This window comes from Histoplasma capsulatum, assembly GCF_000150115.1.
Source record: "Histoplasma capsulatum G186AR genomic scaffold supercont2.3, whole genome shotgun sequence".
Lineage (NCBI taxonomy): Eukaryota > Fungi > Ascomycota > Eurotiomycetes > Onygenales > Ajellomycetaceae > Histoplasma > Histoplasma capsulatum.
The window spans coordinates 989,358-1,013,361 of record NW_025544803.1 but is presented as its reverse complement, the minus strand read 5'-3'; the positions used below and the strand labels follow the sequence as shown (position 1 = coordinate 1,013,361).

Below are 24,004 nucleotides of genomic sequence, written 5' to 3'. Positions count from 1 at the left end.
TCTCAATGTTTTCTCACTAATGAATATTGATTAATTATTTGATTCTATCTAGTAAATTCAGCACTATAAGTCTCTGTCCTTTCTCCTCTGAAATCTATATATTCATTCCCCACACCCAATACCTTCCCCCCCCCCCAAGTGAAAAAATGACTCATGATAAGAGTATCTCTTATCAGAGGGTTATGCCAACAACTGCTGCTGCCCACAAGACAGCATATGAATAGTAAATGGCAGAGTGAAAAGCAGTCTGAGCTCATCATCATAAGCAGCATTTCAATGCTCACTGTGCTGTGTGAGAGATGTACAACCCTCACTCTTGTATGAAAAAAGTGAATAAGCAGAGTATGAAATTATCAAAGTAACACTTTTTGATAATACTAGATACTGATATGAGATTAGAGGCTATCTGTGAGATCTGTTACTATCAGAAGTCAGAAGATCTCATTTTCTTCAAGATTACATTTGTATGTTTTGTCTGAGAGATTGATGAAGATCAGTATTGCTTTCAGTGTTCTGCTCTTGATACTCTTCAAGTCACTGCAGAGACAATCTTGATCACACTTTTTGAGTGTATAATATCATGTGAAAACAAATATAACAATATCTCACTAATTATTTCACAGATGGTCTTAAGGCCATGATTCATTGTGGATAGATGACTCTCACTGTGAGAGATACTAGATTGATTGTGGAAATTGCTCAAGAATTGAGAAGTAAATTTTTTGACAACTATAGACTGATGAAATAAATTTTGTTTTATTTGTTTATATTTTTCATTTTTTTTGTATTTTTTATTTGTTTTTTATTTTTTTTTTGCAGGAGGTTTTTGTTTTTTTTCATTAATATTCTCAGATATTTGTTTTGTTTTTTTTTTTAAATTTTTAATATGTCTACAGACATATAATGGTATTTCTGTTGTTGACTTTAAAAAAGATAATGATATTTAGTAACACTCACAGCATAATTAGACATCATCTGATGTAATAACATGTGGATTATGTAATTATGAGTAAGTCACAGTCTCATTTGATACTGTATTGTAAAATGGAATCAAATGAGACTGTGACTCAGAAATAAAGATAAGAACAGTATTCAGAACTTAATATTTTTTATAAACAGTGAAATAAGATCAGAGCTATAATATAAACAGTGTAAAGTGACTAATTTACAAAACACTATATGAGACCAGGACTAAAATATTTGATAATGGGACTGAGGAAAATTTTAGTCCCAGTTCCATGCACGGTCACACAGCCAGTCTAAATCCACTCATCTTCTTTTTATATAACTTTTTTAAAAAAATGATAATCTCTCTTCAATCTATCTTCTTCTCAAGAATGATTTTGATTGAAGATTTATATTTATTTGATAAGATAACTGCTATACAATTTGCAACTTCTATCTTTTTATAATTCTGTTTTATAATATACTCTTCAGCTATTTTTTTTACAGTATATTGAATATAATAGAAGCTGACAGTCATATCATTTGTTATGATATTTCATAATTTAATCTTTATAGACTTCTTTATTTCATTGATAATCATCTGTTCATACAGTCTGAATAAGATCTCAGATTCAGAGATAAATATTTACAGAAATCAAGAATTTTCTGATTGTATCTTCTTCTTCTTCTTCTTCTTCTTCTTCTTCTCCTTTTCATCATCAGTTGAATTTTTATTATTATTCAGAATATTCAGAACAGATGATTTGAGCAGATAAAGATACAGAGTAGTTGAAGTTCTTTTATAAGCTTGCAAGACAGTAGAACAGTGGGTGTTGTGAGATATATTGATAGATTTGATGATAAAGGTGTGTATTTGATGATAAAGATGCATATTTGAATGAATTGGATGATATTTGAATGATTCTAGAGATATGTGGATATTTTGATTATTTTTGCAGTGTTTTGCTACTACTTTTCAGGGGGTGGCAGAAAATTCTGTTTTCACAAGCTTTACATCCGCCACAATAAACTCTCTGCGGCCAAGCAGGTTGGGCCTGGGTAGTACTTGATGAATTGGCTTCTGGAACTGATTCTTAGGAGACGATAAATATATCCCGAAATTTATCCCGAAACCAGTCGGACTATTTTGGAGCGGTGCGCTTCTTTTACTTCTTCTTTCTCATTCATTGTTTCGTTGTCCCTTTTTCGCCAGGGTTTCTTATTGCCCTTTACGTCTACATGTGTATGAGCTAAACATATATGCCTTTACTGACCACGTCCCTATCTTGCAGGTGTAGGGCCAGAAGTATCTTAGGACTTGACGAAAAGAAAGTGGTTTATTCCGTGATCTTTCGGGGAATAGCGTTGACCATTGGCGAGTGAGACGGATGGACGAACACAATGTGCATGTGGGAGGAGATGTGCCTCCGGCACGAAACTTGATGGGATTGGAACAACGATGGGTCTTCCATCACTCTGTGGGAGCTTAAAGACGTCTTTATCATACGAGCCAGTTCCCAGGACACAACGATGCTGGAGCTGGAGAGACTGGGCAATTTTTTTGTTGAAGCCAGGTCCCTCGTAATAGCGTCAAGCCTACTTCTAGGACGGTCGAATTCAAAATTATACATTCAATGACAGTCTTGTATTGTTGATTCGAAATGACATATATCTGTTAATATTCACTGGCCGGTACTCGAGAATGACTATAACTGGACACATATGAAAAGAGAGATCCGGGCCAACATGTACTACATATTTGTACATCAAGAAAACTAGCAGTCGACCCGCCCACTACCCGTGAACATCAACTCGTGCCAGCTGCTTTATTTGTTTGTCTCATCCCAGTTTTCATGAGAGGCGATTGCAGCACCTTTTGCCAGTCATGCAACATCTCCGTGTTCGTTGTTGAAAGGCGTACTTCGCCACCAGCCCGTCGAATCATGGCTTCCTCGTACGAGGATATCGCCGCTCCCTGCGTGGACTTTTTGGAAGTGAAATTCTTGATCGCCTCGCACAATTCAGCCGCATCAGTTAAGGAGTGGTTTAGCCCTTGCCCACGTTGGTAAGTCATCGTGTGAGCGGAATCGCCAGCAAGGGTGACGCGGCCACCAAGGTTGCCCCAGCGATGTCCCTCCGCTCCCGGGTCGAAATCATGCAGGCCGAAATACCACACCTTGCAATCAGCACTGGCCCACTCAAATGCGCTCTTGAATGGGTCCGTGAACGTCCGAGATAATTCTTTGACTTGTTCGCTGCGCTGGGCATCCGTCCAGTTTGCCGTTTTGTCTTGCTCATCCAGGCTGGAGTACCATGATATGTAGAAGAAGAACGTCCATGTTTCAGGTCTCTCTGGATCAGCAGCGTCTTGCATTCCGAGGAACGAGAACAAGCCACCAGGATGGATGGCGGCTATGTACAGCGGGTGGAATGAGCGCAAGAACAGTGCCTGTTCGCGGGTGAATCTTGAGTGGATAAATGTTGCACAATATGGAAGACGTCGAATGGCGGCCTGATCGGGCCCAAGCAAGAGCTGTCGCACGCTTGACCTAGAACCGTCAGCCCCGACAACTAGCTTTGCAGCGATCGAAGAGCCGTCATTGAAATGCACAACTGCCAGGCTATCACCCGAGGAGAAGGCAATATTTTCGAAGGACTTGTTATATCGAATATCGAGCTCTTCGGCGAGGAGGGCGCGCAGCTTACTGCGCCGCAGTCGATAGAATTTCTGGGCATGAATGGCAGCGATGAGTTCTCCAGACTCGCCATTAACAAACTTCAGATCATCACTTTCAGCTGTCGGTTGGCTAGGGTCAACTTGGACAGATTGGAGACGACTCCATATTTCACCGCTGACGAGAGACTTCAATGCTGTCCCTCCCCAGTGCATGCCCATGTTCCAATCCCGCGATCTCGCATCGAGACGCCCATCCCTCTCGACCACAATGCAGGATATATTGGCCTATCTCGGAAGTGTTTTCGCACGCTGGGGTTAGGATTGATCACAAACTCAAGCAGTTGAATGGAAAAAGGTGACAGTCATCAAAAAGAGTCGACCAAAGGGAAATCAATATGAATGATATGGTATGATTGACAAAGAGACTCACCTGCTTCAGACCTTGGGCCAATGCTAATCCCGTAGACCCTATTGGATTACTTTATCAGTACAGCTCATATCTTTGGACCGTTGAAATGTTTGCCATTGATTTAACACTTACCAGCCCCGATAATCAGCACTGTGGTTGTCACCAGCGAGCTAGAGCTTGAGCCGGCGATTCCGGCAGTTTGCCCTTCTTCGGATGATGGTTCGATAGGCATTGCGAGGTTAGGGAGTTGTTGTGTAGTGTGTTTACTCCGAATGGAGGATCGACTCCGCATGCATTTTCCTTGCGTTTTATCAGAGAGAATGAAGGGGCAGCGCTGTTCTTGAAAAGGAGGACTGGAGGGTTACGAAACTCCGTCTCATTCAGATGACGCAGTCATTGAAGGGCTAGACAAGGTTTGAGACCCTCTTGTCTGCCGACGAAAACTATACGAATTCCGTAATTGATTCCGCTTTTGGCCTCTCGGCCTCAACCCATCAATCAAAAAAGCCCTAGAATTAATTATTCTTCGCATCTACATTCTCTAGACAGAACGCTGTGCTCGACGCTCTGTGCTCCCTTCTGAGTATGAGAATATATAAGGTCTCAGCAATTTGTACTCTCTACGGAGTAAACTGGATGCAATTGTAGAGAGCTAAACACTCCCATTGCATGGTGAAACGATACTAGTAATATTCGTGGACATACTGAGTAGATCAAAGTTGCCGACAGGAAGTCTTGGCAGAAGTTTAATTTTTGTTAGTGTCAACCTAAAAATCTGTTGGACATATGAGTGGCTGTATATGCGGAACGCTAGTCCGTACTAGGAAGCCAAGGCTCCCATGTAATCTGTTAGGCCACTGAGACAAAAGAGCTCGATCACCACCAGCGCCATGCTGGTAGAGGAGGCCCTCACCGGAACTAGGCCCTTAACCGTTCCTTGTCCGAAGACCCAGAGTAATCATTGTACCCACCCCACAAAGACTGCATTAATACGCTGGTATACTCCCTTTATTCTGTTGGTGCCACCCTGATATTTTAGTGCCCTGCTGACCATATTCTGGCGGGGAGGAGGGGGTGCCGTCCTCAAATATCCCGAAGGTTGGTTCATTGTACGGAGTAAGCACTGCTTAAATAGGTGTGGTCATGTGGCATTCTCGTGAGCAATAAGGATGCCAACAACATACAAAGAGAAGATTCAGCTTCTCCTTCTTATTATTTCCTTCATATGTGATGTCTATACTCATTCTATTGTCAATATGGATTCACTTGCTGCTCTTGAAGCTTCTGCATCCCCAGAAGCTCCTATTATACCTTCTACAAAGCAATTAACTCATGATCAACATTGAGATATTCTTCTTCTTCACAGTCTTAGATGAATCTATGAGAAAATATTCAATCATTTTGAAATAATATTTCAAGGAGCTCAATACATCTGTGAACTCGAAGTAGCCACTTCTAAAAGATATGCTGATTGTTCTAGTCAACTCAGTGATGAACAGTTGGATGAAATTGAACAGCTCATTACAGCTTCCAAAGTCAATCATCAAATGTCATATAAAGAACTCATTGTTGTTCTTCATCTTGAGATCAATGAGAATTGTCCCGGGGTGAGGATTACAGAGAAGTGGTTATTCTCATAGAATAGCTCTACACAAGCCTCCTCTATTCATATGAGTCCAAGCTATTTCAGTGGACATTGGATCATCAATATTGGATTCTTGAGCAGTGGTTGTAACGGGCGTACGACCGGTTAACCAGGCACTACCTTGGTTGCGGATCGTACCGTTCGTACCGTTTGTACCGCTTGTACGGCCTATGCTATCTGCAACAGGCGTACTGCCAACTTAACGGACTAAGCACTATCCTAATTACAGATCACGAATCGATTAAGGAAAAAAAGGAAAAGGAATCAGAAGATGAAGGTCGTACAAGAGGGTTCTTATTGAAGAAGGATTGGAATGGAAGAATATCAGAGATCGTGCTCTGGTGGAGCGTGGTGTGGAAGAGCGCTGGGGGTTACGCGATTGTGGGGGTGGAACTGCAAGGGGAGAACTTTCATGGGCGCGCGTGGTCACGTGACCGGCGATGCTAACTCGTCGCTGGAGTCAGTCATTCTTTGAACTGATGAGATCTGAATTAAATCTGGCTGCTATCCAAGAACCTGGGTGACTCACAAGGCAGAAGAAACACTGAATTCTATCTGTTTAATGAATAAGATTCAGAGAAAAAGAGGGTGGATGTTCTGAGAATCTTTTAATGGCATTACAAAGGAACCCTGTCTATTCTGAGAAGAGGATTGAGGACCAATCAATAAGGTTGGTTATAATATGACTACAATACTCAGTTAATCACCTCCATAGATTGATCATCATATTCTCCTGATCTGAACCCAATTGAAGCTGTATGGAATCTTGTGAAGCAGTGGATACAGGAGAAACATGGGGATGAGGAAATCTTTCTTATAATGCACAAGAGACGGTTAGAAATGCCTGGGACTTTATAACAAGGGAGCAGCTACAGGAGCTTATTGCAGAGATGCCTGGCTCACTGTCAGGCAATTATAGAGGTAGAAGGTGGCTGTACAAGATATTAATATTATATTGATTCCATCTATGTATTCGATATGATGATCAAAAACGCGCTCAACGCGAGAATGCCACATACACTGTAAGAAGGACTATTTATATGGATAATCTCTGATTCGAACCTGTAGCATGTTGGCACACCTTTGTTGCGGAATTTTTCGCGCTAACAACGGGCCTCATAACCTGAGGCCACTGGGGCAAAAGAGCTTCATCACCACCAGCGCCATACTGGTAGCAGAGGCAGTAATCGCGTGGTCATGTGATGGGCAGTCGCGGATCATTAAGTTGCGCGCGTCAAGATATGAACGTGTACCCACATGTTAACTGCGTCAACAGTATTTCCAAGAGAGACGGTCCCCGCTCACAATGCAATAGCCCTTGTATATTGACCTCAATCGATCCATAGGCAGCAAGGAATATCTGTATATTGATGCTATAATGGCTTCACGACAGGAACTGAAGGTAATATAATTCCCTCAATTCTCATCTCATATCTTGATTCTCTTTAATGGACCCTGGAAAACTGCAATCTAACGCTGCGATATCTATTAGCTGGATGACGAGGGGGGGTTCATACGATTCTTTCGATCGCTTCCAGCCAAAGACGACTCCTCTACAATCCGCATCTTCGATCGCGGCGATTTTTTCACTGCTCATGGCCCCGATGCTGAGTACATCGCTCGGACAGTCTACAAAACCACGTCTGTCCTCAAATCCCTCGGGCGCAGTGATTCAAGTGGCTTACCTTCTGTAACCATGACCACGACCGTTTTTCGGAACTTTCTACGTGAATCTCTTTTTCGATTGAACATGAGAGTGGAGATATGGGTGTCGCAGGGTGGCGGAAAAACGAACTGGAAACTAGCAAAGCAAGCGAGCCCGGGTAACCTGCAAGACGTTGAGGAAGAATTGGGAGCAAGCGGCCCGGCTATGGATTCCGCGCCCATTATCCTAGCAGTCAAAATATCTGCTAAAGCATCTGAGGCAAGACAGGTTGGTGTGTGTTTTGCTGATGCAAGCGTACGAGAACTTGGCGTTAGTGAGTTCGTCGATAACGATCTCTATTCCAACTTCGAGTCCCTAGTTATTCAATTGGGTGTCAAAGAGTGTTTGATTATGATGGAGTCGCAAAAGAAAGATGTTGAGCTGGGGAAGTTGCGATCTATTTTAGATAATTGCGGGATCGCAATTTCGCAACGTCCTATGGCGGATTTTGGGACAAAAGATATCGAACAGGATCTTTCGAGGTTGTTGAGAGATGAAAGAGTTGCTGGGATATTACCTCAAACAGACTTTAAATTAGCGATGGGCGCAGCAGCAGCTTTGATCAAGTACCTAGGCGCCATGTCTGATGCAACAAATTTCGGCCAATATCGACTATACCAGCACGACTTATCGCAGTATATGAAGTTGGATGCAGCTGCACTTCGAGCATTAAATTTAATGCCAGGTCCACGAGATGGCGCAAAAAATATGAGTTTGTATGGGTTGTTGAACCACTGCAAAACTCCAGTGGGGAGTCGATTATTAGCCCAATGGTTGAAGCAACCCCTGATGAACCATGAGGATATTGAAAAACGGCAGCAGCTAGTGGAAGCTTTTGTAGTTGATACGGAGCTTAGGCAAACTATGCAAGAAGATCATCTACGATCCATCCCGGACCTTTATCGACTCGCGAAGCGATTCCAGCGAGACATGGCGAACCTCGAGGATGTGGTCAGGGTGTATCAAGTTGTGATCAGATTACCCGGGTTCATCAACACGCTTGAAAATGTCATGGATGAGCAATATCAAGGTCCTCTGGAGACAGAGTATACCACCAAATTACGCAATATTTCAGATAACTTTAGCAAACTTGCGGAGATGGTTGAGACTACAGTGGATTTGGATGCCCTGGATAATCACGAATTCATTATCAAGCCTGAATTCGATGATAGTCTCCGGATCATCAAAAAGAAACTCGACCGGCTGAAGCACGATATGGACACAGAGCATAAGATAGTGGGGAGGGACCTGAATCAAGATACGGATAAAAAGCTGTTCCTTGAAAACCACCGTGTTCATGGCTGGTGCTTCAGGCTGACACGAAATGTAAGTTAATGTGTGCTCTCGGCTCTGATGAATTCAGTATGTTAATTTATATTTTCAGGAGGCGAGTTGCATTCGAAATAAGCGAGAATATCAAGAGTGCTCCACACAGAAGAACGGTGTATATTTCACGACATCCACCATGCTCTCTCTCAGGCGAGAACATGATCAACTATCTTCAAACTATAATCGAACCCAGACAGGTCTAGTTCAGGAAGTAGTAAATGTTGCGGCGTCCTACTGCCCGTTGCTGGAACAGCTAGCCAGCGTTCTAGCGCATCTAGATGTGATCGTCAGTTTCGCTCATGTTTCCGTTCATGCACCTACGGCATACGTAAGACCCAAAATCCATCCTCGAGGTACAGGCAATACAGTTTTGAAAGAGGCTCGTCATCCATGTATGGAAATGCAAGACGACATCTCCTTTATTACGAACGATGTCTCCCTGTTACGCAACGAATCGTCGTTCCTCATCATTACCGGCCCCAATATGGGTGGCAAGTCCACATACATCCGACAAATAGGTGTAATTGCCCTCATGGCGCAAACTGGTTGTTTTGTGCCATGTTCCGAAGCTGAACTTACCATTTTCGATTCTATCCTTGCTCGCGTGGGCGCCAGCGATTCTCAGCTTAAGGGAGTCTCAACCTTCATGGCAGAAATGCTTGAAACCGCCAATATATTGAAATCAGCGACCTCAGAGTCCTTGATCATCATTGATGAGCTGGGTCGCGGGACGAGCACTTATGACGGTTTTGGTCTCGCTTGGGCAATATCCGAACATATTGTCACGGAAATCAGATGTTTTGCGTTATTCGCCACCCATTTCCATGAACTGACGGCTCTTCAAGAGCGATACCCCAATTCTGTGAAGAACCTCCATGTTGTAGCCTTTATCAATGATGGGGCAGAGGGAAAACAGCACAGCAGTACAGACAAGAAGAAACGGGAGGTTACCCTTTTGTACAGGGTAGAGCCAGGTGTTTGTGATCAGTCCTTTGGTATCCATGTAGCCGAGCTTGTGCGCTTCCCTGAGAAGGTTGTAAACATGGCACGCCAAAAAGCAGAGGAGTTAGAAGATTTTACTTCGAGCACCATCGATGCTCAACCACAATCAGCCACTTTAGATGGGTTCTCCACAGAAGAAGTCGCGGAAGGGAGTGCTTTGTTAAAGGCAATGCTATTAAAATGGAAAGCCGAGATAGAAGCAGCGGGCAAAGAAAACCTTACAATGGAGGAGAAGAAGAAGATAATGCAGGATTTGGTACAAGCAGATGACAAGCTACGGAACAATAAGGTATTTAAGGGTATAAAAGCGCTATAATTCGCGCGCTGCGATTGTCTTAGTTCTTTGGGCTGTGGTGCTTTTGGGTTGGGCCTGGCGTTTGCGGATCGGGGTAATTTGTTACAACATATATTGGAGTTATCGTGTTGCTGTAATCAAATAGAATGAAATTATAATAATTTCCTCGCATTTCGTCGTTGATATTCAATTTCTAGCATATTCTGCTTTTGCACTCCCCCTTTCAAACCACATAGTCACATGATATGTAAGTCTTTCAAGCTTTGTGCTTACTCTGGCGGACAAACCAAAAGATCTTCTCTGCTCCAACCCTTCCCTGAATACCCTTAAACTAATTTGCAATATTGAGTCTTTCCAAGTTCCTGCTATATCTTGCTCAGAGTTCACGAATTTCCGAAAACAATTACACGCGACCGACCCAACCAAAGGCTATTTATCGTCCATTGCCTCATCTCTTTAACATTCATCCCAAGCATGCACGAACGGTAGATTTTAATTAATGCACCCTTTCTCAGTCCTCGCGCTTGGCATATTTGTAGCAGGCTACATCACCGCGCGGTGGGATCTAGTTACCCGGCTGTACGAGCTGGCCATATTTGCCTGGGATCACGGTGTAGTTGTGCGCCTCCATCCTCCTCGATCAAATCATAGAGATGCTCATAAAAGAAAAACGGTTTATTCTAGACACGCACGGCCAAGGGCTTTGCTGTCCTTTCCATCTTCTATTTCCTTTTCATTATCCCAATCAATCTCATTGTGGCACGAGAGATCAACTCGGTAAATCCCCTAGGCGCATTCCCTCCGTTGACGAGAGCCCGATCTACTCACAAATTCCGTAGCATCCGCGTGCAGTAAGCCACGGAATATCGGCGCGGGAACAGTTGCGTCGCCGTGGTTCGTTCTAAGAATTGGAGAATGATAAGATGCTGAGTGATGGTTTGCTGCGAGTGTTTTGGCCAAATGACATTCCCAAGTCCACATCGCCCGGCGTGATCGTGGGTTGGAGGAACTCGGAATTTGATCTTTTTGTGCTCACAGTATTTGAGCATGTTGAAGTACGTCCTGGTCATTCCTTTATGCGCGTCAAGTTTTTGACCAGTTGCTTTCCTCTTAGTCACGGAATGTCGACAATGCCCTGCGAACTGGCATCCTGTTCCGCAGTAGCCCCCATCCGATTTCTCGGATAATGGCCCTTTGCGGGAAACATGCAATGCATGTTTTAGGCTCAACGAATCCTACTGAATTACCAACGGCATTTAGTCCTTCGCATCTTTATATTGCTTGGAACCCCTCTTCTAAAGTGCCCCGGATCTTTTGCCCGCCTGAGACCAAACTTTCCATCCAGATTATCACATTCAACAGGCCCCATCCGATGCGCATGCAGTATATGTCCTTACGGCCTATATCTTTAATTCTGGAAGACAAACCATCTAATTTGGAGAACACCGGGGAAGTATTGGACGATTTTGAACAAGCAGAGGTTAAGGCAAAAGCGCAAACCAGAAAACTTGTCGAGAAGCTGAAATTGCATACTGTGGTTAGGCATATTCCTTCACCAAAGGAACAGATCCTCCCGGCAATTATCAACCAGGTTAACTGTTCTTTCGAAGTGGAGAAACTTCTTGCTAAAAATGTGGGCTTGGTTGGAGCGCGACCCAAACGCAGTCTAAGTGTCAGTGAGCGCGTGGTTGAATCTGCCAGCACCGCATGGGACTTTTTATACATGGCTTTGTCATACATATTTCTAGTGTGGATTTATCCGGTCATTACGCAAGGGTTTATTGCTGTACTTATCAGCCATCGAGTCGTGGCGGAGGTTGTCCTGGGTGTGCTCGAGTGGCGTGCTCGCCCAGACGCGGCTGCACTGAAGGATATATCAGCTACAGCTCAGCAGATTGATATACGGCTGCAACAATTTTGTTACTGGCCGATCCAATACCTGACATTGCGCAAACGGAAGGACGACTGGGAAAGTGTAACGAACAGCCACCCGGATTATATAAGATTCTACAACAGCCTTTGGTTAGTGGCTAATGATGTGATCATTGGGATTGCTCTCGGATCATACATCATGGATAACGCCGACTGGGTAGCGTCACAAATCAACTCGATTCTCACGTGGTGGACGGTCGAGGGTTTGCAACGGACAATATCGTGGCTCATGGGCTGGCCTGCAGGTTTGAAGCTAAATAATGAACTTGCTGTTTTCATGGGTGATTTGTTTTTATGGGTTATAGAACATTGGGCTAGTAAGTTGCAACGGTGACTTTAAAATATTAATTTTTGCCCTTGTATGCTGCTAACACTGCCCAGGTGCTCTCGCAAGCCTTCGCCCTTTTCTCCAGCATGTAATCTACATGATTGGATGCTCCGGCTTTGCTGGTGCAAGCATGTCCATGGCCATGTTCTCTGACCTGTTGTCGATACTAACAGTTCATATCTATTCGTTCTACATCGCGTCCGCCCGGATTTTTAATTGGCAGCTCACCATCATAATATCCCTCTTCCACCTTTTCCGCGGCAAAAAGCGAAATGTTCTTCGTAACCGGATAGACTCATGCGACTACGACCTCGACCAACTGCTCTTGGGGACGATTTTGTTCACTCTTCTCTTTTTCCTCCTACCCACAATCATTGTATTTTATCTTACCTTTGCTTCTGCCCGTATGATTATAATATCCCTCAAGGCAACGCTGGATACTTGCCTTGCTTTTTTGAACCATTTCCCTCTCTTCGCGGTGATGCTGCGCGTGAAAGACCCAGGCCGTTTACCAGGTGAGACGCTCCATCCCCCTGGTCCGTACCCCCCAACCTTTTGCTAAACTTTCTTCGGGTAGGCGGTATTCATTTCTCACTCCGAGAAGCTCTTTTGCCAAACTCTGCGTCGAAGACCGATGAAATGCCCTCTACCTCCACCTCGTATATCCATCTCCAGGTTTGTATCTCTCCCATAATTTGCTTCCCTTGCGTCTAACTACCTTTTTGAAACAGTCCATACCCCTCTCTCTTCGCCAAATGTTCGACCAATATTTCCAGCTCGGCCACCGCCTCCGTAAGCACTATCTCTCACCCAGTGTCATCCTCTGCCTGGTGACTGGTCGCTTTGTCCCTCCAATCCACCGCCGCAACATGTACAGCTTGCAGTATAGCATGCTCCCTGCACAGCGCGTCGGGATAGGAGAAGTTTGGTCGCGGTTGACGGAGAAGAAAACCCGGACGGCCAATGTTATGGCTCCCATACCGAAGATTCCGAATGGATTCCCGTTTGACAGGAGAAGGCATCGGTCATGATTTTGATTGTGGTGATGGGAAAAGAACTAGGGTGGTCACCATTCCTCGTCCACCTCCCTCGATGCCTCCCTTCGTTGCCTCCCTTCGTTATAGCCGGAAAGATGTCTAAGGTTGAAGTCTGTCCTATCTAAAACGTTCTAGATTATTATTTAATACTTAACTTATTAACTAGTAAATAATATTTAGTTGTAGAATTATAGAGTTTTTCTTTAAACCACATGCCCGTAGTTTACATACAGATGTGTTCTCCCCAGTCCAAAATGGATGTTCTATGTATCAGCGACGGAAGGACATCAGTTGAGCTAATGCGGAAACAAGAGAGTAAAGTAAGCCATATAGTGGGAGTGGAAGCGGCTCCGTAAACGCTGATGTACCGTCCCAAAAGAAATAAATAAATAGTAAATGGAAGGGAGGTAGTATGTATCCAGTCAGAATATGGCTATTTCGATAAAATCATTACAATTCGAAGATGAAGCAAAAATGAGTTTGAAATAGCATCAATATGTACTAGTAAATCGTTTGAAAGCTTTCGCAACCCATTGAACTCTGAAACGCATCACTTGATATCACAATATCAATTACACTTGGTTGAATGATCTTCTACCGTCGCAATACTCGTATAACAACCTATAATACGCAACTGTGAGAGGCCACGGATGGCTGTACTAGTAGAGTTACTGCTAGTTGCTGTGTATAGGTTTGATGGATGACCAACCGATTTCCTGGCTTCAAACGAGCTTCGGGATAAGCATATGAATCCTCCTCGTTGGCTTGGGTTGAGCGTTATCTGCGTCTCTCTCTTCCCCTGCTCTCCGAGCGCGTCATGGTTGATGTTGTCATTGGATTTGATATATGTGGTAGGCAAGCTGCAATTTGCCGCTGGCTACCAACGATAAGGCTGGAGAGCTACCAGTCATCATCAGCGACATACTACACGTTCAGAGTGCTGGGGCTGGTAAGTAGGGAAGCGAAGGAATGTTCGCGTTGTCAGGAGGGGGGAAACGACAAAGAAAAATGGTATCCAAGAAAGGCTCTAAGAAGGTACATGCAGAAGCAATTATCCCATTATTAAACAAAACTTCACATAGGCTGAGATAGCAAATGGTTTAAAGGAACACAAGGCAAAGATTCACCAGGGCGATATTGTCGTTGTTTCCCATGCGCCAGAGGTGAAAACCAGTGAGAATGGCATTCTTTGAATAAAAACATAAACATGTCAACACGTACATACACTCATACACACAAGGACGACCTCTTCTCATACCACGTTCTCACATATAACAGTTTCACAACTATCTCTTGTCCTCGCTAGCTGATACGATCCACCAAGGAAATAAGATGCATGGGAAGTGGACAGTTGAAGAGGATATCTTCGTCGCAACCCTCCGGCTCGGTACGAACCTAACTTGGCGGGAGATCGAAACCGAATTCAACAAAAGGTTTCCCCCCGCCACGCCCAAAGACTTGGAATCAAGATATAACAAAGGCTTGAAACCAGGCAGACGCGTTCCAGCAGATAAAAGACGAATATCGGACATCATCGACGATTACCGGCACTACGGGTTGGAGGAAGAAAACCCCGCTGCAAAGGAAATTTTGCAACAGGCATTGCGCATCCTGGACGAATATTCCATGTGTCGCTTGTGGTATTAAGATATCGAGGTAAGAAGTTATTTGCTTCCCAACGGCGCTCAAGCGCGTTTTCTTCTGGAATACCGGTGGCTCGTCTTTTAGCTCTCTTGAAGGATGACTTCCTTTCCTCCTATGTCGTTGTCTATGTTTTCTATATCCCATGTCTCGAGCGCTATTGGCATCGCATCGATCTTCAACGTCCTTTCACTGCCGGGAGTTTGTATCAGGTTTATGGCTATTGTCCATGACTTGCTTTTGTCGCCTGTGGTATCAGCATGTCAACCGCTGGGCCCATTGAGGGAATAGATGATGCAGACTCTATCACAAGAATCAGTATTCTGTGCAAACTCGAAAGTTCAGTGGCTTTGCTGCATACAAGCCTTCTTCAGAAACTCCTCGTCGCTTTCTTTACTGCCATTGCGGGCTTCTTTCACCATGCCATCAAGCCCTCGTTCCTTAAGGGTTTTCTAGAGTTGGTCAGCGGCATGGTCCAAGAAGGAAATGGCGCTGGGCGGGAGAGGCATGTGACATACCGAGAGGCATTTCTGGTATTCCTCGAAGACCTTGGCACAGTCTTTGTCTGAGGTATTACCGCGCAGATACTCTAGGTTTGCGTTAGATATTGGTGGCGCTGAAGTCTGATAACCATCGATTGGGGCTTCATACTTTCGCTGTACCATTTGAGAAAGCACGTTTCGTATTTCCTTGGTTGGATCGTTAGCATTCTGGTTTGTCATGGGTTGCCTGAGAAGGCAATTTGAATCGACTCCCGCACATACTCTTTTATATTGTTGCATTCTGGAGCTAGAGAGGCTGACATTTGAGACCAGGAAAAGATAACAAAAGTTCGAGAGAGTTACTTGGTGTTTTTGAGATCAACAGAGGTGAGTACAGTGGGAATATATCATGAATTGTCACTAATAGCAAGTTGGAAGCAGTCTGCGGATTATCTTTCTTCCACCAAGCAATTTGTTCTACGGCAAGCTTTTTTAAAGCATCCAACATTACTTTTCCACTTGATTATTCCCTTGGTATCATTACAACACTCGGCGCGTTCGTCCTCTCATTTGATTGCTTTGATTTCGTTTCTGTTTTTTTGATCCAAATAATGCTCTGGTTGCAGTAAATCGCGTTCATGGAAATTGCGGCGGACTTTGCTTCGTACGAGGAGGAGGCAAAAACCGCCCTTGTCAAGACGATCAGATCCGCGACGCAGATATCCTCCGAAGACCTGAATTTCCTCCGTTCGTTTGATAAGAATGTATCAGCATCCATCGACGAAGAAAGCGCGCGCCTCCTCAATTTAACCAATTCCATTTTGAAGGTTGCGACGTCGGGATCTGACTTGCAGATCCCCGAACTACACAACGAGGATGGCGTGGAAGAAAACTGGAGAGCGATTGTGGATGTCATTGACGAGCTGTTGGAAAAGGCAGATGCCTGTCTGGACGAATTTACGGGTATCATAAAAAGGCTCAGTCCTTCTCAAGCAGAACGCGGCGTCGTACTTGGCAAAAAGACCGCAAGTGCCAATTTCCCCAGCGTATACGACTTCGGCCCATCCAAGATTCCCAAGCCTCAGCTTTTGTTCAATTCTCGTCCAAATAACAAAGACGACGGTACCCCTTTCAGACCATTACTTCGTTCTAAACCCCATGCGATAACTCCATTATCGACCAGCGCGAGTGAAACTAGCCCTACTGGGACCATCACCTCGTGAGTGCACTTCAAGTTTTCCCTTGCTCACGCTAGAGACGAGTTTACTTACAAGTCATATTTATCCTAGCTACAAGCATCCATACGAAACCGAAATACGCAACTCCACCTATCCTTCATCGGTATATACTATCTCCGTTCCTGGTAAATTGGCACCTTTTGAGACCACCACCGCCACTTTTGTGGACACTCTGGAAGGCATCCACTCAATGCTTGCAGAGCTCAAAGAAGTGACGGAAATAGCTATTGATTTAGAACATCATGATGCTCATTCATACCATGGTCTTGTATGTCTCATGCAAATTAGCACACGCGATAAGGATTGGATTGTCGACACATTGAAGCCATGGCGGGAGGAGCTTCAGGTCCTGAATGAGGTATTTTCAGACCCGAAGATCTTGAAAGTACTCCACGGTTCAACTATGGATGTGATATGGCTCCAACGTGACTTGGGTCTTTACATCGTCGGTCTCTTTGACACATACCATGCTGCGGTGGCCCTGAATTACCCAAAGAAAAGTTTGAAATTCCTTCTGGAAAAATTCGCGAACTTCCAAGCGGAGAAAAAGTATCAGATCGCCGACTGGAGACTACGCCCACTTCTCCCCGGCATGTTTGATTACGCACGATCCGATACCCACTATCTTCTGTATATCTATGACCAAATCCGGAATGACCTTATAGAACATTCGACTCCTTCAAACAACCTGATAGATTATGTCCTTGAAAGGTCTAAGCAGGAAGCTTTACAACGATATGAGCGTCCTGTTTATAATGCCGAGACAGGCGAAGGGAGAATCGGCTGGCGTGATATGCTTATTCGTAATTCCACTCTCTTCAGTCGAGAGCAGTTTGCCGTCTTCAGGGCCGTCCACCAGTGGCGAGATAAAATTGCGCGGTCTGAGGATGAAGGGGTCCAATATGTTCTTTCCAAACAATCGTTATTCAAAATTGCCCATGCGATGCCTTTAGACCCCGTTTCATTACTGAGAACCGTCTCCCCTGTGTCTCCTCTGGTCAGAGCCCGAGCTTCCGAACTAGTTCAAGTTATCAAGCAAGCAAAGATTATTGGAGCAACCGGACCAGAGCTCCGAGATGTGCTTTTCCCATTAAAACAAAGGACAGATGAATCCAACCCGAGTACACCCAAATTGTCGCCTAAGAGTGAACCAGACCACCGATCAGTTTTAGTCGCTAGAGCAGACATATCCCAATTTTGGGGCGCCACCCTTAAACAGTCACACCAACCTCCCATTCCTGTTTCGCACTCTTTGGCAGCCACAGCGGAGGCATTCCTGCTGTCCCTTCCCCTGCCCTCTATACCGCCGAAAATATCAGAAAACCTGGTTAAAGAGACACCCGCTTTAGCACAGCCGAACATTCCCAGACCTACTGCTACTACCGCAAACGAAATTTTCACAATTAAACAATTCGGGGCTCCAGGAAAAAGGAAAATCAGCCCAGCAATGGAAAGGGAAGCAACCGACGACACACCTGAACCAATAGCAAGAACAATAGCAATGACCACGGAAACGCCCAATAAATTCCTACAAATGGACGACTCCGTGTCAGTGTCCAGTCCAACGTCGGTTTCAAGTACTATGGAAACCAAAGCACAGAAGCATCAGGAGAAAAAGCAGAAGAAGCAGAAAGGGGGATCTACTCCTCGGCAACGAGGTAACAATGGGGATACCGAGGAATCTCCTAACTTCACACCCTTTGACTACAGCAACGCTGAGTCCGTCCTTCATGCAAATACCGCGGAAAATTGGAACAATACTAACGGGCCTTATCGCGGCAACCAAAAACCAAAACGACAATTCAACCCGTATGCCAAAGCGATGGATGCGCCTCAAGGGATGCGAAAATCGAAGAATGAAATTGAGGGTAAATCTTTCACATTCCGGCGATGAAATTGTTTGTGTGGAGGGAGAAGAAGGCGGGTATTGTTTGAACTCTTTTCTTGTTCACGAATTTTGACTAAAGTCCAACTGCATTTACAAGGAGAGCGAACGTGTTATTCAATTTTGAATTTTCAATTTTCAACACATGTCATCCAGTTTCCATTCCATCTTCTCCTTTTGAGTCTCTCTTTGCTTTCCAGCATACACGCACATGCAATATCTGTTCAAAAATTTCCGAGGGTGGTTTCATTTCCATGCTCTTGGTAGTTGCACTTTTGGTTTGTTTTCCTGACTGGTGTTTTGCATTACACTGTTTGACGATGATGCACGCTCGATGTTCTGTTTCTTCTTCTTCATTTTCTGGCAGGTGCCCCATGTCCTTGGTTAAAGGCTATTCGGCATCTTTCTTCGCTTTCCACTCTTGTTTTCTGCCAGGATTTTGCTTATCTGTGCTCCACATGCGATCTTGCCAACTTTTGTGGTTAAGGGAGGAAAACGATGCCCACTTATTCTTCACGATATGCAAATAGACTCCTCAGGGTCACTGTTTTTAATTCAAGTTTTTGTTTTCAATTTCAGCTTTGAAAGCCACTATCTGTGGCACTCAATACATATGGAATAACGAATTACATACACAAAATGCGAGCTTACTATGGCTCACCCGGGAACCCCTATCACCCGCTGAAGGATGGTGTCTCGGAACTCTTTCACAATCAACACCCCAAGCCATAACATTGAAGGGAATGGAATATATTCACGCCTTGTCCAGTGAGACGCAGAGATTCCCATGAGGCAGAAAGAAGGGTCGTCTCTGGCCCGTGAATCTACGGCTTGTATGTGCTGTACATACATATAGTGGGAAGCAGGCGGTGGAAGTGCTGCTCTATCAACCAGGATCCGGATCCGGGGATTAAAAAAGCTCTACCATATCCACCACCAAAAAAAGTGGGATGATCAATCTTTATCAAAGGCAGATTCTTTTTCGTTCGCAATAGGATATCTCGTATAAAATTATCGCTAGACAGAGCGCTGATCTCCTCTCCCCCTTAGATGATCAGTGGAATTACCAGGCATTATACGGAAGTGCGGAACATTAAGTCCTTGCACACACTAGAAATTTAAACGGAAATCTCAATACCAGAGAGTAAATCCAATCCTCACAGCATAAGTTAAGGGCCCTTGGTGCCTAATTTGACGGCCAACTGCTGCCTGCTGCCCGCAATTAAAATTCTTCTCTTCTGGGTGAGTTATGAAGTTAAACATATGATTCTGCCTGGATTTAACACTATTTATATCATTTAATCCCCAAAGCCTAGTGCATTGTGGAGATATCATTACAAATACTCCATCCTCATCGTGGTCAGTTTGGATGTTGGGCGGGGAATCCGTTACGTAGAGTGTAAGAGCTATTCTCATCATAGCTGAGGGGTAAAAGGGATCATTGGCTGTATAACGACTTGTGCCCGCTGAGCGATTAGGCAAAATAAATACATACTTCGTATTTGCTCAGAACCAACCTGCAACTTGCGACCATTATTGGCATCACATCAAGTTTCGTGTCCCCTGAACGGCAGAAGACACCGCTACAGCTATATTTATACCATCTTGCAATACTTTCCCACAACTAGGGTAAAAAGCCCCGTGTGGATGCTTAGCTACCATGGCCAACGCAGAGTCCAATAACACTGAATTCCAGGCGGAGAGTACATTCCGGGCCTACACACAGGGACAAGGCCTGTCTTATGCCCAGAATCGCCTTGGATATGAACCGGAGTTCCTCCAATTCATCATCGACCATCACACCTCCACTGGCGGGCAGCTTGACACGATCGTTGACGTCGGCTGTGGTCCCGGAACAGCAGTGCGTGCACTGGCACCATACTTTGCCCATGCCATCGGCCTCGATCAATCAGAAGGGATGATCAGCACCGCCCGTTCTCTCGGCGGCAGCACATCATCACCATCATCATCCGCGGTGCCCGAACCCATAAATTTCCAAGTCTCCACCGCCGAAGACCTCGGCTCCCAGCTCTCCCCTCCGCTCATCGCGGACAACAGCGTCGACCTCCTGACAGCCGCGGCGGCCGCGCATTGGTTCGACATGAGCCGCTTCTGGCCGCGGGCTGCGCAGGTGCTGAAGCCTGGCGGCAGCGTCGCGCTCTGGGTCCGCGCGCGCATCCGCGTCAGCGCCAGCGTGCCCAACAGCGCCGCCATCCAGACAGTCATCGATGCGTTCGAGGAAGAGCATCTGATGCCGTACATGGCGCCGGGGAACCTGAGCGTCAACAAACACTACGCCGACCTGGAGTTACCCTGGAGCCTGTCGACGACGCCTGCGGGGCCCGTTGCGGAGTTCGACGAGGCCAGCCTCCTCCACAAGGTGTGGGATGGCAGCGATGCCGATTACGATGCCGATGGCAAGTCTTTGGTGAAGCCTGTGACGGTCGATATGGATACGCTGGAAAAGATGATGGGGACTGCGAGCCCAGTGACGCGGTGGCGGACGGCGCATCCGGATGCGGTGGGGACCGAGCGGGACATAGTGAGGGTGTTTCGAAGGGATATTGAGCGGCTGTTACACGAGGCTGGTGTGGAGAAGGGGAAAGAGGTTGTGGATGGAACCCAGACGGGTACTTTGTTGATTGTGAAGAAGAAACTGTGATTGGGTTTACACTGTTTTTCTTCTATCCATGCTCGATAGGATTGTTACCAGTATTAGAATTATTTTATTAGCCCAATCGTGAATACTAGTAGCCATATTTTCTTAATTGTAAATTCAACCTTTTATTTCCTGGCAGTCGATGTCGCCAAGATGTCAATGATGTGAGAATGTCAAGTGTGTACTGTACTGTGCCTAGGGTAAAGAGATAGATAGACAGATACATCCATGACAAGCAGCCCGACAGAAACAGCACCCTGATCTCGCACATCTTCAACACTATGGCAGCTATGTCAACCAAGTCATGTACTGTACACATGCCTTGAATCAAGCGTCATCCATGACGTGCTGATACCTTGTTTGGTGATGATGCTAATAATGCCATCGTAGGTGCAAGTATGGATGATCAATTGACGCCCCCCCGGCTCCCGCTCCTGTGGCATGTCAGGGAGGTGCATTTCTGTATTCGCTACGTAAGAGAGCAATGTTCAATGTTCTGAGCAGAGAGAGGTGGATCTTCGTGAAACCCAAGGGCGACTGGGCTCATCACCGTCTTGCAAATTGAAAACCCCCTTTCTTGGTCCTTCTTCTTCTTCTTCGAATATCCTCTCCCATTCTGCTGTTTTCTTTCTCTTCTGGCCATTTTCTTTTCTCTTTTCTCTTTTCTCTTTTCTTTTCTTTTTGCCATGGTCTGGTGATCAGAATTAGCACAAACATCGCCATATTTCCAACATGGATCACTGCCAAGGAGGCCGGGCCCTGCCCCTGGGGCGACTAGTCACCCCTCCCTTCTTCTCCCCGCCTCGGTCTCAATGCCTCCGTTGCCTCAGTGTCCCTCCTTCGACCTGGTTCCTTGCAGCTGTCCATGGTCCGAACAAGGACAGGGCAGAATGGTACAGCCTGCTGCGCACGCTGTACAGATTATGCATGCATCATTATTCTTTGGCCCCTGTTGGTTGTCAGTGTCAATGTCCGTGTTTGTGTCAGTCAGTGCCAGTTATCAAGTTTTGCAGGTCCGTCAATTGTCAGAGACAGAGAGTTTGAGAAGTGAGATCTTGAATTAATAATAATACTGGCAGGCAATGTCCGAGTCTCACTCTCAAGTCTTGGAAAGAAAGTTTAAAGGGAAAAAAAAAATGAAAAATGATGTGTAACAGGGAAAGGGGGTTGGAATCAGGTTTTTTTTCCATCATTAACTTTTTTTTTTGCGCCCTTTCACTCTTCACTTTTCACTTCTGTCTCCCCGTGGCCTCCCCCCAAGGACAGCCTATTCAGGCGATCCAGAAATTCCGGGGCTGCATGTGGATGTGGCCCGTGTGGGAGACTGATGAGCGTGGGAGAAGGGGAGATCGATGTGGCGGCGGGGAGAGAGGAGAGGAGAAGCAGACCAGCCCGTGGCTTGTCCGTGTGGAACATAGAGAGTCCTTTCATGCGCTAGAAATTTAAACAGGATGTTGGATATATACCGGTTGACAAACCCCCCAGAGAGTCAGGTTCGAGTTCAGGGGCTTGATGCCTAAAGTTTAGCTGGCAAGCTAGGCATCAAGGCCCCATAACCTAATAACCTGGGGTGTGAGGAACCTCGAAAGCTATATGGGTCGCGGTATTGAGATTTCCATTTAAATTTCTAGTGTGTGCAAGGACTTGTTCCACGCCTCCGTCCTCCGTGTAGTTCCTGGTTTGGGCTTTGCTCCTTTTGCTTTTTCCCTTATCCTTCTTTTCTTTTTCTTTGCTTTCTTTTTCCTTTTTCCTTGAGAAGAAAAAGAAAATAACAACAGAATGTGGGGAAGGGCGTGAGAGGCAAAGGACGAAAAGAGCCCAGTTATGCATCCGCACAGGTACAGAGAGTATCGAATACTCTGGTAACTGAATAATACAACAATGCCATAGTTACTCCGTAGTTACGGTAACCTTAGCTTAAAATATCACAGAGAGATGAACGGAAAATAAGAAGAAGGGCAATAATGAGTGAGTTTCCTTCGTGTTCGTTCCTTTTCATCGTACAGAGTAACTAACTCCTTATTCTAGCAGAGGTGGAGCAGCTTCTCACCTGGTCTGGGGGTTTGCTTTTCTTTTTGGCATCTACAGAGTATAGTGCGCTGTACATCACTAAACCCACCCCCCACCCCCCCCCTTTAAGTCTCCATTTAGACGGAGCCGTGGTGACAGCGGGCGGGGAGTTAATGTAGGGGAACATGCAGCAGAAGCAGGATGGACAGTAAATAATAGAAATAAGCAATAACTAATAATAATAATAACTACTGCTGCTGCGTAGAAATCAACCATCTCCCGTCCCTGACTCCTGGCGACTTTTTGGGAGTGGTTTCTTCCCCCTGGCTGCGGGTACCTGAGTGCGTTTGAAGCCAGTCATCCATCCATCATCATACATCGTTACGTACTGTACTCTGCCTCCTGTCTCGGGCTGTCTGTCCTCCACGGGCGATTGTCAGATGTTATTTTCAGTTTTGCTCTACTCTATCCCTCCGCTAGCATTGAATAAATATACTACTGCTCTGTGCAATTTGCCATTGATGGCGTTTTTATGATCGTTCCCTGCACCAGCGTCCACTGGTCCGGTCGATTTCCCCTGTCCTCCGTCCTCAGCCTCCAAGTCTCAGGCTCGCTCCACAACTACTAGTTAGCCAGCGTCCATCAGAACCACCACATCCGTCCTCCGTCTGTTGTCTCTGTCCATCTCACCATCCGTCCAATCCATCATCCATCCATCCATCGCCCATCGTACCATCCGTCGAGCAACCCCTCGACTATCCCCCTGACGACTTTATCGACTGCTC

The 24,004-nt window shown here is 45.4% G+C and overlaps 8 protein-coding genes across 8 annotated transcripts; 6 read left to right on the top strand and 2 right to left on the bottom strand.

Moving 5' to 3' along the window:
* Window positions 1–2,752: 2,752 nt before the first annotated feature.
* On the bottom strand, window positions 2,753–4,263 carry HCBG_02495 (uncharacterized protein; the record flags this gene model as incomplete). The annotated part of the gene is made up of 3 exons (XM_045429544.1): window positions 2,753–3,907; window positions 4,053–4,090; window positions 4,164–4,263. The coding sequence occupies 3 exons, from the start codon at window positions 4,261–4,263 to the stop codon at window positions 2,753–2,755; spliced, it is 1,293 nt and encodes a 430-aa protein (XP_045289439.1).
* Window positions 4,264–4,921: 658 nt separating this feature from the next.
* HCBG_02494 (uncharacterized protein) lies at window positions 4,922–6,123 on the top strand (the record flags this gene model as incomplete). Its single annotated transcript, XM_045429543.1, has 3 exons — window positions 4,922–5,028; window positions 5,512–5,638; window positions 5,923–6,123. The coding sequence occupies 3 exons, from the start codon at window positions 4,922–4,924 to the stop codon at window positions 6,121–6,123; spliced, it is 435 nt and encodes a 144-aa protein (XP_045289438.1).
* A 931-nt stretch (window positions 6,124–7,054) lies between these two features.
* Window positions 7,055–10,163, top strand: HCBG_02493 (DNA mismatch repair protein msh-2; the record flags this gene model as incomplete). The annotated part of the gene is made up of 3 exons (XM_045429542.1): window positions 7,055–7,078; window positions 7,169–8,707; window positions 8,766–10,163. The coding sequence occupies 3 exons, from the start codon at window positions 7,055–7,057 to the stop codon at window positions 10,026–10,028; spliced, it is 2,826 nt and encodes a 941-aa protein (XP_045289437.1).
* Window positions 10,164–10,506: 343 nt separating this feature from the next.
* On the top strand, window positions 10,507–13,298 carry HCBG_02492 (N-acetylglucosaminyl transferase component Gpi1; the record flags this gene model as incomplete). Its single annotated transcript, XM_045429541.1, has 6 exons — window positions 10,507–10,626; window positions 10,692–10,858; window positions 11,268–12,256; window positions 12,321–12,782; window positions 12,845–12,942; window positions 12,999–13,298. 6 exons carry the CDS (start codon window positions 10,507–10,509, stop codon window positions 13,296–13,298), a joined length of 2,136 nt encoding a protein of 711 aa, XP_045289436.1.
* An 823-nt stretch (window positions 13,299–14,121) lies between these two features.
* On the top strand, window positions 14,122–14,951 carry HCBG_02491 (uncharacterized protein; the record flags this gene model as incomplete). The annotated part of the gene is made up of 3 exons (XM_045429540.1): window positions 14,122–14,253; window positions 14,387–14,467; window positions 14,583–14,951. 3 exons carry the CDS (start codon window positions 14,122–14,124, stop codon window positions 14,949–14,951), a joined length of 582 nt encoding a protein of 193 aa, XP_045289435.1.
* On the bottom strand, window positions 14,293–15,667 carry HCBG_02490 (uncharacterized protein; the record flags this gene model as incomplete). Its single annotated transcript, XM_045429539.1, has 3 exons — window positions 14,293–15,192; window positions 15,307–15,397; window positions 15,464–15,667. 3 exons carry the CDS (start codon window positions 15,665–15,667, stop codon window positions 15,029–15,031), a joined length of 459 nt encoding a protein of 152 aa, XP_045289434.1.
* Window positions 15,668–16,065: 398 nt separating this feature from the next.
* On the top strand, window positions 16,066–18,559 carry HCBG_02489 (exosome complex exonuclease RRP6; the record flags this gene model as incomplete). The annotated part of the gene is made up of 2 exons (XM_045429538.1): window positions 16,066–16,646; window positions 16,717–18,559. The coding sequence occupies 2 exons, from the start codon at window positions 16,066–16,068 to the stop codon at window positions 18,557–18,559; spliced, it is 2,424 nt and encodes an 807-aa protein (XP_045289433.1).
* Window positions 18,560–20,210: 1,651 nt separating this feature from the next.
* On the top strand, window positions 20,211–21,212 carry HCBG_02488 (methyltransferase; the record flags this gene model as incomplete). The annotated part of the gene is made up of 1 exon (XM_045429537.1): window positions 20,211–21,212. One exon carries the CDS (start codon window positions 20,211–20,213, stop codon window positions 21,210–21,212), a length of 1,002 nt encoding a protein of 333 aa, XP_045289432.1.
* Window positions 21,213–24,004: the final 2,792 nt, after the last annotated feature.